Source organism: Oryctolagus cuniculus, chromosome 7 (genome assembly GCF_051225735.1).
Source record: "Oryctolagus cuniculus isolate XC-2025 breed Fujian yellow rabbit chromosome 7, ASM5122573v1, whole genome shotgun sequence".
Lineage (NCBI taxonomy): Eukaryota > Metazoa > Chordata > Mammalia > Lagomorpha > Leporidae > Oryctolagus > Oryctolagus cuniculus.
The window spans coordinates 72446700-72463450 of NC_142873.1; the positions used below are offsets into that span (position 1 = coordinate 72446700).

General features: G+C 37.1%; 1 protein-coding gene across 2 annotated transcripts in view; it reads right to left on the minus strand.

Moving 5' to 3' along the window:
• The window catches only part of SNX7 (sorting nexin 7), a 101903-nt gene that overhangs the window by 57120 nt on the left and 28032 nt on the right, over nt 1–16751 (minus strand). The window contains exons 2-6 of one of the 2 annotated variants that reach the window (XM_002715843.6): nt 16008–16190; nt 11561–11671; nt 10714–10878; nt 7851–8049; nt 1350–1549 (exon numbers count right to left, since the gene is read on the minus strand). In XM_002715843.6, the coding sequence (XP_002715889.4) occupies nt 1350–1549; nt 7851–8049; nt 10714–10878; nt 11561–11671; nt 16008–16190 (858 nt within the window). Of the gene's footprint in view, nt 1–1349; nt 1550–7850; nt 8050–10713; nt 10879–11560; nt 11748–16007; nt 16191–16751 lie in introns of both variants that reach the window. The other variant, XM_070077999.2, reaches the window with a different exon arrangement.

A 16751-nucleotide genomic window follows, 5' to 3' on the forward strand; every position in this document is an offset into this window, starting at 1 on the left:
TTAGCTCAGATTGAAGAAAACAAAGCTAATACAAAACACAAGAACTACAATATAAAAACCATTGCTTATATCCTAGAAGTCAAAAACTAATTAGATCAAATGAATATCTATACAATTATTCTTCCTGATCGCTATGATAGCTTTCCATAGGTTTAACAACAAGATTGAAATTGCATAACTTTGATCTTGACATCATATAGAAGAAATAATTAATATAATAAATAAGGAAAGACAATGTATAAACCAGTTCTTTTTGAAAACCACAGAAGAGGGTGATCAATAATGAATAAAACCATGGGATGTAGCCAAGAAAACTGATGGAGAGAAGCCAACTCTTGTGCAGTGAAACGTTAGAAGCCTTGCAGAAGCAATTAGGGTTTATCATAGGAGGCTCCAATAAAGTCAAGTTAAAGCAGAAGCCTGAAATGTCCTTGTGATATTTAATGACTCTGTCAAAGGAAACCTACATATGCCTAATGCGAGAGACAGAGACAGAGATCGATCTTAGGCATCAAGGCTCACACAGCTTTCCTTACCAAGAAAAGTTAAAAAAAAAAAAAAAAAAAAACCTAGAAATCAAGGGCTCAGGACAACAGAAACCAGACATGCCTCCAGTTACTGAAAGGATAAGGGCTGTATGTGAATGCAAGCTCGTTCCTTCCTTTACTGTCACCCTAAAACACCAGAGACATAAGGGTGCTAATTTGGCTGTGCAAAGTACTGCTTGCCCAGGATAATACTGGAAGAAAAACAACAAGTTACAGATATTAGTACTAAACCCCAAATACCTGGAAACATTAACTTGAACTAAGGAGGTAAATGCAAAGTTTTCATATAAAAGGAATAAAAGCCTTTTCAAACAGTGAAAGAAAAAACATTTGAAGTATTTCTGTTCAGAAGCAACCACAAAGCAGAAAAAACATCAAAATCCTACACAAGTTCTTTTCACAGAATGGTACTAAATATATTGCTAAATCAAATGTAACTAAAAAGAAGAAAGCAAGTCCTTTATGAAAAAGAAATTTTTTAAGATGATTAAAAAAATAAATAGAATTTTAAAGATTAGAAAAGCTAACCATATTCCTAGGTAAATCCTGATTGAGGATGCTTCAAATCTGTATATACTTTAACAAACCCTTGGTGCTGCTATTGAGCAATTCTATTTTGATTGTCTTCTCTAATTGATGTATTCACTCTCACCATGAACAAATATTTATTGAGCATCTATATGCAAAGCATCTTGTTAGAACAAGAAGACAATAATGCGGAAACAGAATCAGAAATTGCGTGTGGAGCACTTATAAGCAGGGAAGAGACTCAAGTAAAATGATAATTATGAGTGTTCTTACCATTAAGATTTCACTATAGAGCACGTACTCATGTACTGCAGGAAGCAGGGCCTCTGAGAGTCCAGACATGCGTTTTTCAGTGGCCTTACAGCATTGGTCGATGCAGCTGGCCACACTTTTTAGAGTGTCAACCAAATCCTCTTCTGACGCTGACCACAGAACATGAATGGGGCCATATTCTTTCATTTCATCAAAATACTCTAAAACAAAATAATGGCTTAAGTCCTTCAATTTGGAAAGGTTTTCAGAATCCCAATGGCATGGACAGTAACAAATGACCTTGTTTCTCTCACTATGCACATATTCTTACATGTGAACCTAAGAAAATGAGATCATCTTTTATCCTAGTGATTGACCATTCCAGTCTGCCCAGATCAACCTTCAAATGAATGACTACTGTCAATAACAGCATCCCTTTTCTGTACTTGGAAGACAAATGATAACCATATCAGTCATGGACTTCTCTGCCTACCACATAATCATACCTGGGTGTCTCATAGGCAATATGCCCTAAACAAAACTTTGCTTCTTTATCCCTCTCTTCTTATTGCATATGTCACTATACAGAAATCCAAGAAAAACATTGGGGATGGGGTCATTCTAGACTAATAGTTGCACTCAGCCAATCAATCAAGTCTAATATTTCTAGATCTCTATTCATCGTCTATGGACTACTTGCCTACCTATTTTGACTTCTACTGCCATCAGCATCTCTAATTTGCACTACTTCTAACTAGTCTCAATCTTTCCATTTTTGTCACAATGTTTAAACACTGTAGCTTCTTATTAATTAGAAAGTCTTTTATGATCAGTCTTCTACCTGCCTCTCTAGGTCAAACTTATGAGATTCTCTGCTAAATATATTTTGACTTAAGCCAAAATAACTATTCATTCATGAATAACTCATGATTTTTCCTCACTCAAACATTTGCATGTATCCCTCTGACCCTGTAGCACTTCCATCACCCAACAATCCACTTCTAATCCTTTAGATATCAGTTCAAATAAACCTCCCCAATGTTGTTTCAAAAGATTCTTTTTTTAAAATATTTTATTTATTTATTTGAGAGGTACAGCCACAGAGAGTGAGAGGGAGAGACAGAGAAAAAGGTCTTCAATTCGTTGGTTCACTCCCCAAATGGTGTAATGGCCAGAGCTGGGCAGATCCAAAGTCAGGAGCCAGGAGCCTCTTCCAGATCTCCCACTTGGGTGCAGGGACTCAAGCGCTTGAGCCATCTTCCACTGCTTTCCCAGGCCACAGCAGAGAGCTGGATTGGAAAAGGAGCAGCCGGGGCTAGAACCAGCGCCCATATGGGATGCCAGTCCCATAGGTGGAAGATTAAGCCACTGTGCCACAGTGCCAGCCCCTCAAAAGATTCTTGGTCTTTACTCAGTGAGCCTATTGAACTTTACACCTTTATTAAAGCATTATCCCATTCTATAGTAATTGCTCGCAAAACTCACATACTCCTAGGCCATATGCTCCTTAAAACAAGGACTGAGTCTTATTATTTTTGTATCTCAAAGGTTGATATATAATGTATTGAATAAATATTTTCATATCAATGAAAGAATGAATGAATAAGTAACCAAAGTATTCAATGCTTGATAAGTCACGTACTCAAAAATTTGGAATTCATTTTAAAACGTGAATATTTTTACATTTTTACATTCACACTATCAACTTTTAGAGATATATAGCATTTCAGGGTAAAGAATTTATAAGCGGTGAGCAATTTTGTCCAATATCCATATATATCATTATCTATATTTAAACATCTTACTACTCACTAGAATTTGTGAAATCTGTCATATTGCTCTAAATTAAGTCATTAAAACTTTAAAAAGTTCTCAGCATGCTCAAACAGCTGAAAAGTTTTTTAAAATAAAATTTTAAAGCAATGGAAATGTTAGTTGTTACCTGATGAAATTTTAGGTTGAATGACCCTTCCTAATTCCTCCCTCCAGAGTCTAGGCCTTTTTCATGAAATAATGACCATATGAAACTAGTATTTTTTGAAAAAGAAAATTATTCATACTATCATGGATAGTTTGGGCAGATTTCATTGTGGTATTTATTTATTTTTACAAAACAGAGAATCCCTAAAATTCTAAACTAGGCTTAGAGACACTCAAATCACATTTGGATGAAAACATCTCATATGCTGTATGATAATTTTCTGTTAATGCATATCCTTCCCAACTAGACTATGAAGTTCAGGACAGGTTCCACCTTAACTCCTCATTTCATCTCCAGCACATGTGGACAGTGCAATTCTGCTGAAAGAAACCAGGAGACACAAAATAATGTAAAACCAAAGGAAAAATATAGACTATGAAAAAAGTCAGAAAATAAAACTAGCTATTTCATTAAATTCTTCACGATCTCTATCAATGAATCACCCTACATAGACTCCAAAAGCAACAAAATAAAGTGTCCCATTATTTTGAATGGAATTCTAATAAGCATACTTCACAACCTAAAGACCTATATTTATCAAGTTTGACTAGTGGCATTTATTTCTAGATAATGTGAGGTCAAATTTATGTCTATCAAAATATAGTTTTCTCTCTGAGCAATTCGCAAACATTAGTCTATCAATGATTTTAAAACTATTCCCTAGACAGATGTCATGACATCATGGATTAAGCTACTGCTTGGGAAATCTGTATCCTATACCGGATTGCCTAGGATCAGGTCCTGCTCTGCTTCCAATTCAGCTTTCTACTAACACACCTGGAAAGCAGCAGATGATGGTCCAGGTACTTGGGTTCCAGCCACCCACCTGGCTTTGGCTTGGTCCATATTTCAGTTATTCTGCCTTTTAAATAAGTAAGTAAATATATAAATAAATTTGAAAATTCTATTTTCTGGGAGGGTGTTTGGCACACAAATTAGGAAGTTCCTTGAGATGCCTGCATCTTGTACCACGGTGCCTTGGCTTAAGTCTCAGCTTGATTCCCAGTTTGAACTTCCTGCTAATGTGCACCCTTGGAGGCAGCAGATTATGACTCAAGCACTTGAGCCCTTGCCAAGCACAATGGGAAACTCAGACTGATTTCCCAGTTCCTGGCTTCCACCTAGCCTGTCCCTGCTATTGTGAATATTTGGGCAATGGACAAGCATGGTAATGGTCTCTCTCTCTCTGTCTTTCAAGAAAAGTCAATCAACCAATATTTACTTACAACAGCAAATATAACTCATTTTGATATCCTATACTATCTTTTTTTTTTAACTTTTTTTTTTATTTGACAGGTAGAGTTATAGACAGTGAGAGAGAGAGACAGAGAGAAAGGTCTTCCTTCCATTGGTTCACTCCCCAAATGGCCACTACGGCCAGAGCTACGCTGATCCGACACCAGGAGCCAGGAGCCAGGAGCCAAGCCTCTTCCTGGTCTCCCATGTGGGTGCAGAGGCCCAAGCAATTGGGCCATTCTCCCCTGTCCTCCTGGGCCACAGCAGAGAGCTGGACTCGAAGAGGAGCAACCGAGACTAGAACCCGGTGCCAATATGAGATGCCGGCACCGCAGGCGGAGGATTAACCTATTGCGCCGGCCCCATCCTATACTATCTTTAAGTGTTAAAAGCTTTCATGGGCTTCTTTAAATTGCTATCCCATATACACATTTAGAATCTACTTAACAACTGGAATTACAGAACCTAGTCAAAAGATTTAGCTCCTTGGAGCCAGCATTGTGTAGTAGGTTAAACCATCACCTGCGATGCTGGTAACCCACACAGGCACTGATTCAAGACCTGTCTTCCGCACTTCCGATCCACCTCCCTGCTAATGCACCTGGGAAATCAGAGGAAGATGGCCAAAGTGTGTGGCCACTGTTTCCCATGTGGGAGACCCAGAAGTTGTTCCTGGCTTCTGCCTGGCACAACCCTGGTCATTGCAGCCATTTGGTGAGTGAACCAGCACATGGAAGATTTATCTCTCTCTCTCTGTCTCTCCCTCTCTCTCTGTGACTCTGCCTCTCAAATAAATAAGAATACATCTTTTTAAAAATTTTTTTTAAAAGAATGAGTTTCTCAGGGTGAGCGCTGTGGCACAGTGGTTAAGCTGCCACTTGGAGGTCTGAATCCCACATCAGAGTACTTGGGCTTGAGTCCCAGCACTTTGTTTCCAATTCACGCACCTTCCTGCTAATGCACCTGGGAAGACAGTGAATGACATGTGAGTGACAGGGAAAGAGTTCCCAGCTCCTGGCTTCAGTCTGACCCAGCCCGAACTCTTGCAGGCATTTGAAGAGTGACCCAGCAGATAAGGATCTCTATCATTCTGCCTTTCAAATAAACAGATAAATAAAGCTTTCAAAAGAAGAATTAACTTCTTGTGATTTAAAAGAATGGTAAGTGTGAATGGAAAAGAAAATCAAGGCTGTTTAAACAAATTATTAAACTATAACTTGATACCATATTTATTTCATCAAGTGTCAAGTAAACAAAAAAGAAGAGAAAAGAAGGTCAAACTACATTCAGTTAAAACGATTTTTCATTTCTCATTTAATATACAATCAATTTTGCTAAAGCAAATTTTCCTGCCACCATTATGTTCATTCACTTATTTTTTCAATCATTGAATAAATTTTAATTAGCACCTATTATATGTTTGGCATCATCTGAATACCAGAAATAAAACAAATTTTCCACTTGCTTATTCCTGATGTTTAGTGGTAAACATGGACAATTAACAAATAAACCATCAATAGGAACTTGTGTTTTTAAGTAGATCTTTTCCAACATTAATTTATATTAGAAAATATATTTGCTTACTTAGTAACATATATATTTTTTGCAAGATTTGTTTATTTATTTATTTGGAAGGTAGAGCAACAAAGGAAGACAGGGAGAGAGAGAGAGAAAGATCCTCCATCCACTGGTTCACTCTCCAGATGGCTACCAGGTCTGGGCCAGGCTGAGAACAGGAGACAGAAACTCCATCTGGGTCTCCCACGTGAGATAAGTGGCATGAACCCAAGACTTGGGCTGTTTTCTGCTGCCTCTCAGGGTACATTAGCAGTAAGCTGGATCAGAAGTAGAGCAGGGGTTCCCACTGTGGTCGAGCAAGTTAAGCCACTGCCTGAGACCTGGAATCCCTTACAGGCACTGGTTTGATACCTGGATGCTCCACTTCTGATCCAGCTCCCTGCCAAAGCACCTGGGAAAGCAGCAAATGATGGTCCAAGTGCTTTGGCCTCTGCTACCTGGAAGAAGCTCCTGGCTCCTGTCCTGGCTCCTGGCTTCAGATTGGCCTAGATCCAGCCATTGCAGCCATTTGGGGATGAACCAGTAGACGGAAGATCTCTGTGTCTGTGTCTCTGTCTCTGTGTAACTCTGACCTTCAAATACATAAATTAATTTTAAAAAAAAGAGTAGAGCAACCAGGACTTTAACCAGCACACCAATATGGTATGATGGTATGCCAGTGTTGCAAAAGGTGGCTTTATCTGCTTCACCACAAGGCCAGACCTACTTTATAATTTTAATGCAATTTAAAAGGTAAATGCAATTACAAAGTCAAAAAAGAAATAATGAAATTAGAGAAAAACCATCATAGTATGAGTTCTAATTTATAAACTAAATATATATGTATATATATATACACACACACATATATATATATATATATAAACTAAAAAAGAAAAGGAAATGATGACAGAGAACAGAAAAAGACACATATTTTTCAATATACAAATCTCTCTGTCATGGTTGGCCAGACATAATACAGAGTTTTAGCCTCCATTAAAAAAAAGTTACTACCTTTTTTTTTTTTTTTATTTTTTGACAGGCAGAGTGGACAGTGAGAGAGAGAGACAGAGAGAAAGGTCTTCCTTTGCCGTTGGTTCACCCTCCAATGGCCGCCGCGGTTGGTGCGCTGCGGCCGGCGCACCGTGCTGATCCGATGGCAGGAGCCAGGAGCCAGGTGCTTTTCCTGGTCTCCCATGGGGTGCAGGGCCCAAGCACCTGGGCCATCCTCCACTGCACTCCCTGGCCACAGCAGAGAGCTGGCCTGGAAGAGGGGCAACCGGGACAGAATCCGGCGCTCCAACCGGGACTAGAAACCGGTGTGCCGGCGCCGCTAGGCGGAGGATTAGCCTAGTGAGCCACGGCGCCGGCCAAAAAAAAAGTTACTACCTTTTAAAACATCATTTCTTTGATTTTAAGGCACGATCCATGTTGAATATTTTACACCAACTTCATACAACTACATCCAAAATACTAAGTTTAGAACTTACTTCCTTTACCATTATCTATGGGAACTTCACCATTATCTAATGGGAACTGCAATGGTTAACGGTGAATAAAAGCTGTTGGGAATTGGCCTGGACTACGCTCAAAATCATTTAGGAATCAGGAATTTTCACAACACGTCTGAGTATAAACCATGTCTTTGAGGTAAAAATCTAACTGGATAGTGCCAGACCACATTAGCCAACGTGAAGATCCAGGAGAACCTGGACGACTTTGAGATCCATTCCAGTGATTCCACATACCCCTTTCTTCCTTGTAAATTCTTTGAGATATTTTATCTACTAAGTTTATTTTCTGGCTAAACGTTTCAATGAAGTTATTCATTTCCATGAACTCCTCGGGGCGGTTTCTAACTCCTCTCATGGAGGACGCCACTGCTCTGACCGTCTGCCCCATCCTGCTGAGCAATCCAGGCCCTTGCTTCTTGTGAGAAGACAGTTCCTAGAAATAAAAACAGAAATACTTGTGGTGAAGCAAGCAACAATATCTGAAGACTCCATTTAGAAAAAAATAAACCTAACTAGCAGAATAAGATGAACAGCAGGAAACTTTCATGTCCATCATTTTTAAGTCTTGGTTTGAAGCAGATGAGTCTTATGTGGGAAAAGTCTCTTTTCTGCACCTCGGGTCCCTGGATATGATTACTCCCTTTCAAAGTACTCCTGTAAAACAGCTCTACAGTGTTTCCTCCAAGCATGAATCTTTAGATGAACAGAATTTCACAGGGGGTACAATGTTCACGAAATACTAGAGAAGACAAGGGTGAAATGATAGTACATCTATATTTTATGGCAGAAATTTAATGGGAAAATGATTGAGGGAAGATTTCTCAAGGCCCCATAACTTCCTTAAAAAAATTTGGAAAACATCATTAATTCACTAGGTTGAATAACAGCTAACATTTATTGAGAGTTTAACATGTGGTAGGCACAATACTCATATTTACATATACAGAATTTGCAATAAACCTTAGAGGTAAGTTCTATTATAACCCTCCTTTTACAAAAGAAAATGGTGGCACAGGACAGTTAGGTAACTTGCTGAAGATCCAAGAGCAATTACGTGGCAGGGCAGCAGTGGCCATCCTGGGAGGCTGAGTCCACGATTCACAGTTAAGCACTAATTGGTTTTGCCTCCAAAGCAAAAGAGAAAGATTTTTAATAAGATACACAATTACTTATTTCTTAATTAACCTAGGAGGGACATCTACAGATTTAATTGCAAATATTGATCTCTACTCCAGTAATCTTGCTGAATTCTCTCATTAGTTTGTATTTGTTTTTTGGATTATGTTTGTCATCCACATATATGGACAGTTTGTATGCAAAAGCTGAACCTTTACCAAAAAAGAAAGAAAAGCAAAGAAAAGGAAAGGGAAGGAGGAAAGGAAGGGAAAGGAGGGGAGGGGAAGGGAGGGGAGGGAAAGGGTTTGGACTTTGAAGCTGCATTTCCTGGGTTCAAATCTTGGCTCTGCCCTAGCAGTGTAACCTTGGACAAATGACTATTTTCCTCATCTGTGAACCACAGATAATACATCATGTGATGTTTAATGCTATATGATAAGTTAATGTTAATAAAAGGTATAGACCATAGTCTACACAGAAAAAAAAAAAAAAACCTTCAATCTGAGCACTGAATGCTGATTACTAGAGGCTGGGAAAGGTGGGAGGGATAAAAGGACTTTGGGTTTAGAAAACCAGGGTATGTTGCATATATGGTGACAAAGGGGTTAATAGGGGATGTGGGATGAGGGGTTTATATAGGAACTCATTGTAGCACTGCCTCATAATTTTTGTTTTGTAAATTTAAAATTGATAATAAAAAAGACATGAAATTGACACATGACTGGCAAAACTGTGGATAATTACCAAATTGAATGGTGATATGTGAGGGTTAATAACATTATCCTTCTGTGTTTGTTGGTGCTTGAAATTTTGTATAATAAAAGTTCAACAATTTTAAAAAATCAACGTAAGAGAAAGGCTATATTGGGATACACTATACTAAAGTATCCCTTCAGAAGTATGGCATACTAAAAAGGAACAACAAAAAAAGAGGACAAGGGATTCTGATAGTGTTGTAGCAACTGCTGAAACTGTTGCAAGCAAATAAAAGTTGGTAGCACACATGAAAAAATCCACAAACAATAGTGTGGATTCCCTAACTCACAATTAAAAATATTATTTTTTACTATTCACCCAAATACTGAGGAATATATTATCTCTCTGCCTCCAGGGTTTCCTTCCTAAAGGTCTTACAGAAAATAATAGAAATAAGGTAAACTTGTTAGGATGATTTTTGTATGCAAATAACAGAAGCCATTCTTGACCAAACAAAACAGCAACCAGAAGGGCTACAGTGTCATTTGACAGAGTAAACATTACTAGAGGAAGCACAAATCACAACTGGCAGGCTGTTACTGCAACTGTTGACTGCTGAGAATGTTTCTAACAGCTTCTGAGGTTCTGAAGTCAATCCACAAATTTATTTCACTAAAGTCACAAGAGGCTTACAACAGTAGTACCACCTGTCAAGACTGTGATGAGCCACTTTCTAGCTTCTACCACCTTGGCAGCAACTGAGAGATATCAAACTCAACACTGGCCAGTAATGTAAGGTTTCTGTGTTAGAAACTAGATGCACTCACCCCACCCCCGCTGTCACCCCTACCCCCAACCTGCCCTGGGAAACTGAAAGAAAATGAGATTGTACCTTCAGTCTATCAATTCATCCATCATCTATCCAATTAACAAAGACTTTCACCTTAACTGGTAAAGTCTTGACTCATACTCAGAATAGTATCAGATAAGAATCATATTCATATATGTTCACTATTGGCTATGTATGTGGAGAGCATGCTGACATTGAAATATAAAAATCAGCACCCAAGGAAACATATGCATGAAAGGAAGATTAAGATTTCTATAATATTTGCATGTAGATTTGAGCATGGGGAATATTTAAAGGATATCTCTCCAGTATTAAAAAAATTTTTCTCTATTCAAGGATACTATCACCTGATTTGCAAAAGCAAACAAGAAGCACACAATGTACTATACATATGGATGTTAAAGGATTATATGAATATAAATAAAAATTGTTTACCCATGCTTGTGCAGTGAGAAAAACTTTGAAGTCCTCATTAAATGTTAAAGTTGGGTGATCAGCAATTCGGTTCAAAAATTTATGTAAGGCTTTCCTTCGTGTCTCAATGAAGTCATCATTAAAGCGCTCCACCATTCCTTTCACTATAAACTTTTCAGGTAATGGCTAAGGAAAATAAAAAGTATCTGATATGATTCATGATGTGGCACAGGATTCTAATGAATTCTACACTTTAGCTTTTTGGAACACAAGTTGAAAATCTGAATAATTGTAATAAAAATAATTTTTAAAAATTCACAATGCTAGAATCCAAAATACAAATGCTAATGTTATTAAATGATTCATTTATTTATTTACTTGAAAATCAGAGTTACAGAGAAAGAGGGAAAGAGAGAGTGGGGTCTTCCATCCACTGGTTCACTCCCCAGATAGTCGCAAAGGCAGGAGCAGGCTGAAGCCAGAAGCCAGGAGCGTCTTCCAGGTCTCCCACATGGGACACAGGGGCCCACGCACTTGGGCCATCTTCCATTGTTTTTTCCAGGCCATTAGTGGGGAACTGGATCAGAAACAGAGCAACCGGGACATGAATTGGCACCCATATGGGATGCCGGCATCACAAGCGGTGGCTTCACCTACTATACTACAATGCCAGACCCCAGATCTTAATTTTTCACAATTTAAAAAAAAAAAAAAAAGTCTGGACATAAAGTTGAAAGTTTAGAAATAAAATTTTCCTAAGATAAGTGAATTACAATGAACTTAATGGTGTGAAATTATGTGTTAGGCATCCCAAAAGACTCTCAAGAAGAAACAGTAGCCCTTCTATGAAAAAATCTTGCATACTTACTGGAATAATGAGAGTGGGGTGTGCTTCTTCAAGTTTTCCCTTTAACCAAAGGAAATCTTGATAACGTCTCCTAACTTCAAATTCACTGGAGTCAAATTCCCCACGAGACGTCTTAAGATCATCGCAGAAAATAACAGCACATGCAATATAAGACAGTAGACATTTGCCTAAAGTTATTTTAGACATTCTGAAATAAGAAAAATTAACAAATCTTAATTATTCAGTGTTTGTCAGCGTGATTTTTTTCTTTAAGTTATCTATTCATGTAGCAGATGAAACAAAGCAAACTTTCCGGTATTTCCAGAAAGCAAGCAAACATCATGATTAAATTTAAAATCCAAACTGAAAAATCTGTCTTACAACAACCATCTGCCTTCCACAAAATTTTAACTACTATTATCTTTGGCATGACTTTCTCGCTAACAAGAAACTGTTCTGAATTTAGGTTTCAAGTACATTTCTTGTCTCAAGATGATCAGAATTCAGAATTTGAGGAAAGTTCTATTTTTATAATTTGGAAAACAACCTGAATAAAACTGAGAAAAATGTTTTCTTGGAATATGCTCAAATGAATTACTTTGCTAAAATTTGCTTTTGGTATATGAAAATGAAAATTCTAACATTTTACTGTGATTTTACCACTGTTTAAAAATGTAATTAATGAATATTTGATGTTAAAAGAAAATCTTCCCGTCATTTCAAGACATTTTATTTTGAGTTAGATGCCTAAACTACTAAAAATTAAGCAAATACATTAAAATATCTGTTCTCAACAAACCAAAACTCTATGCCAGCGCATATGACAAGAACATTGGTACAATATCAACTTCACTTCCACAAGAATTCTGAATCCAAAGCCAACAACAAAATATGAGTTGTCTAATACATATTCATTTCCCATATGAAAATGGTCATTCACACCAATCCTTACTTCACCGAATTTCTACATGTTAAAAATTACATACAGTAATATTTAGGTTGAGATTTTCCTGGAGGTGTAAGGATAGAATACCACACATTCACCAGAAATATCAATCACCCACACACAGACATGAACACAATTGTAAAATTCAGCAGCACATAAGATTCAGTCTTAACTGTCATAAATAACACTGGGAAGCTATACTTTTCAAAAGGCATTCTTTTAAAAATGAATGTTCAGAACATCAGACAATATGTCTCAGTGAAACATTCTCTTTCTTGTGGGAAAAAGTGGGGGTAAATGAGAAAAAGAGTTCTAAGAAACTAAATGTTCACAAAACACTACAAAATCTTAACTACTATGCAAAATGTTGCAAGATACGGAAGTGGCAAAATAGGAAAACTAAATCTTGTAGAAAACACTGATTAACAGTACACCTGTACACATGTAGTGGTCGATATGTGTGTGTGTGTGTATATATATATATATATATATATATATGCAAATATACCCCTGAGGGCATACATACACATACAAATACACACAAAACATGGTTTAGAGAAACTCATTTAGGAAATGCTTGTTGGGTGCCTCATTGTGCCAGGCACCTAGGTACAAGTTCACAACTAATTTCCAAGAAGTAAACTGCTGTAACTAACACTGAATGTACTCAAAAATGATCAGTTAAAATCAGATTGGGCTATATATGTTCTCAAAAATATCTAACACTTTGAGTAAACATAAAAGAATCTGGGACAAATTTCAGCAGGAAGATACCAAATTAAGTGAAATAATTGGTTAATTTTGTCCTCATCACACTGTCACTGACTTTAAAGAATTCACTAACATACTGCAATAAATCAGAAGAAAACAATCCTCAAGTCTTAAGGAGAATATGCTGTTTCTTCCTGTTGTAAGACTTTGTTCTACTGCTGAAGGGTTAAAAGAGATACATATATACGAATATGACAAGGAAGGCAGCTATTAACAGCTGGGTTGAAATTGTGACCAGTTTCCCTATAGCACGCACTAGAATCATTCTGACACCTAATGCTAAATTCAGTGCTTAGTACACAAAAGTTTCCACAGTACAGAAAGAACTGGGTTAAATAATAGATCTCCACCTTAGAAACGCTTGTGTTCTAAGAACAGAAAGAGCACGTGTTCCATAAAGTTCAACTGGAGCACAAATTGAGCTTCTAGTCCAAAATACAATTTTTCATGGAAGCAATATAGTAAACGGTGGCGAATTTTTCATGTGCCATCATAAAAGCTTGAGAACTTGAAGTCTAGTGCTTATGAACTCATATGATCTGTACTTGAAAGGGCATGCATTCAACAAACACCCATCTTCGGTCAAATGCAAATGGTTACCCTAACCTCTAAAGGAAACAGATCCTAAACAGAAATGAATCCTGATAGTCAGTTTAGTCAATCAAGAAAGTAACTTGGCCCTGTCTTCACACTGACTGTTATTTATACATGTACCTTTATTATTAGGATTGGGAGCAAACTCCTTTGCCAGGTCCCTTAGCTCTTATTTCGACATTTACTAAGGGAATGCACCACTGTCATCTCCCAAACAAAGAAATCTGTCTTTACAGCAGTCACCTCACTCACATATGCTAACCTGGGAATGCTGCGTAATACCCCATAAACAGAGTAATTGTCAGGAATATGGTTTCCTTGATAGTCATAATTATTTATATTTGGATCATTGTTTAGTATTCCTAAGTAGGAGATTTCTATGTACAAATGCACAGATGTGTTAGTGCATTTATCTCCATAATTTTTGGTGTCCATGAATATAAATATTTATAAAACTGAAACATTTCCATGGAAGCCATCTCTGAACCTCCAAATTAGAAGTGATATCCAATGTTCATAATATTCTGTATTCTCCTTCATAACATTGAAAACTATGCACACAGTTGTTTAATGTCATCATCCCTCCTGTACCCCCAGAGTGAAAGTCCCACAAATGCAGACGGCTTCTTCTGTCAGGTCTGTCCTGACAGTGATGTAGTCTTTAATATATAAGCACAGTACTTTGCACTCATTTAAACTCCATGGAATAATTAAAAGAATAAATGATGATAAGTGAATGACAAAGAAAAGATTGATAACATAAGATACATCTACCCAGATGTTTATACATTTGTATTTGTAATGCATATTTCAGTTTATATAAGTATATTCTATGTACTAAGATGTAGTAAAATTAATTAGAAGTAGAACAGAGGAACTTGGTTTATAATAGTTAATCAGAAAGACAGTTTGCCATATCCATACATAGATGCACAAAAACATATAATTAAAGATAGATAGTAGGAAAATAAGCAAAATGTCCAACTTTAAATCCCAGCTAGTTGCTATGTTTTGTAATCTTTGGTAAGTTACTGAATCCCAGTGCCTTCACTGATAAAACGGAAGTAATAAGCTTAAATGAGTTAATGTGTCAAAAGTTCTTATAGAATACTGTATAACACAAAGAAATCAAAATAAATGTTAGCATATACTCCTATCCAAAATTTTATTACTACTTTTACTACTACTGCAAAAGCAGACCATTTAGAGTACAATGTATACAAGGGTAATGCAGAAATACTCTATGTCCATGATCAGAATGAAATCAATAAGGTAGCTTATAAAGAGTATCTTTCTGAGAGAAACAAATGAAAGAGAAAAAAAATCAGTGTCAGAAAATCTTTGCTGGAACTGATAATGATGCAATATGGTTATAATTTTAATAGTAATCAAAAGAAAAACCTGGCTCTATTCAAAGCAATATATCTGTATAGCATATTCAACTTTCATGAAAAGTATATGAGGTTAGAACTGTTATCCTGTCTGCAAATGAGGAAGCTGATATAAAGAGGTGAATTAAACTCCCTGGAACACATGCAAAGGACAGAAATCAAGATGCAACTCATGTTGTCTCATTCTACCATCTTTTTTTTTTTTTTAATTACTTATTTGAGAGGCAAAAAGATGGAGAGGGTTCACTGCTTAAATGCCTCGGAAATCAATCTGGGTTTCCCATGTGTGCAGCAGGAACCTTGAGCCATCCCCACTGGCTCTCAAGATACACTTAGCAGGAAGCAGGGATCAGGAGCCAGAGCCAGATTTTGAACCCAAGGACTCCAGCATGGGACTGGACACTGGACAATGGTGTCCTAACCAGTGTCTTAACATTAGGCCAAACATCCACTCTATTTTTACCTGTTTGCTTTCAATATTAGCAAACAAAGGCCCTCCTTTCCCATTAATAAATGTTCTTACTCTACAAAGTACAACTGCTATAAAATGGGTTAGTGTTTCTCAAGTGAATTTGAATATCGTTGACTTCATATAGAACATGTGAAGGGCAGATAAGATTCAATGTCTTATCCAAGTGCTCAAAAAAAAAAAAAAATAGGTAAATTCAGTTTAGATTCTGCAACCCTGAGTCATAAATGAGTAAGAAGCACTTCCAGTATTCCTGAGAAAGAAACAGATCCAAGAAAGCACTCATTTGATGTTTACCTTAGTAATGATTCTATAAGTAATAAAAGTTTCAATTGTAGTAACGTGGCTTTCAGGTTCATCGACAGTAATGAAGAGATCCTTTAAATCTGGCTCATCTTCAAACTTGATTTGGTTTATCATTGATAATGGGGAAGTTGGCATCATGGGGCTGAAGGAATTGATGTCCATCAATGAGGCATCCTAAGGAATAAAGAGCAAATATAATCATCAATAGTTCAAGTCTTCTCTTTCTTAGATACCACCAAAATGAATGAAATATATCAAGTAAAAACTATTGGGCTCTGGATTCAATACGAATATACAGCAAAAAGTCTGTGAGAAAATGGAATGAAAAGGTAAGATTATTTTGGTGCAGAATTGTTTCTGAAATTCAAGCACATAGTTTTTTTCATATTTTGCATTTTATTTGAACTTTTGGATGAAGCCTAGTATTTTTATCAGTGCTTTCTCTTACACTCTCACCCATACATGACAGGGAGGAAGGAAGGGACGATGGAAAGTGGGACACAAGAAAGGGGCAAGAAGAGGGGAGGGAGAAGATAATGAGGGAGGCAGGGAGGGAAGGACAGAACAAACGAAATAGCAAAAGAAAAAGAAATAAACAAAAGAAGGAAGGAAGAAAAGAGGACATAAAGACAAAAGGAAAGGGAAGGAAGGATGGCCAGAGGAAGGAAGGAAGACAGCGAGGGCATAAACCCCCAAGGATGGCTACGGTTTGTACAGTTTGAATTTTTGTGTTCC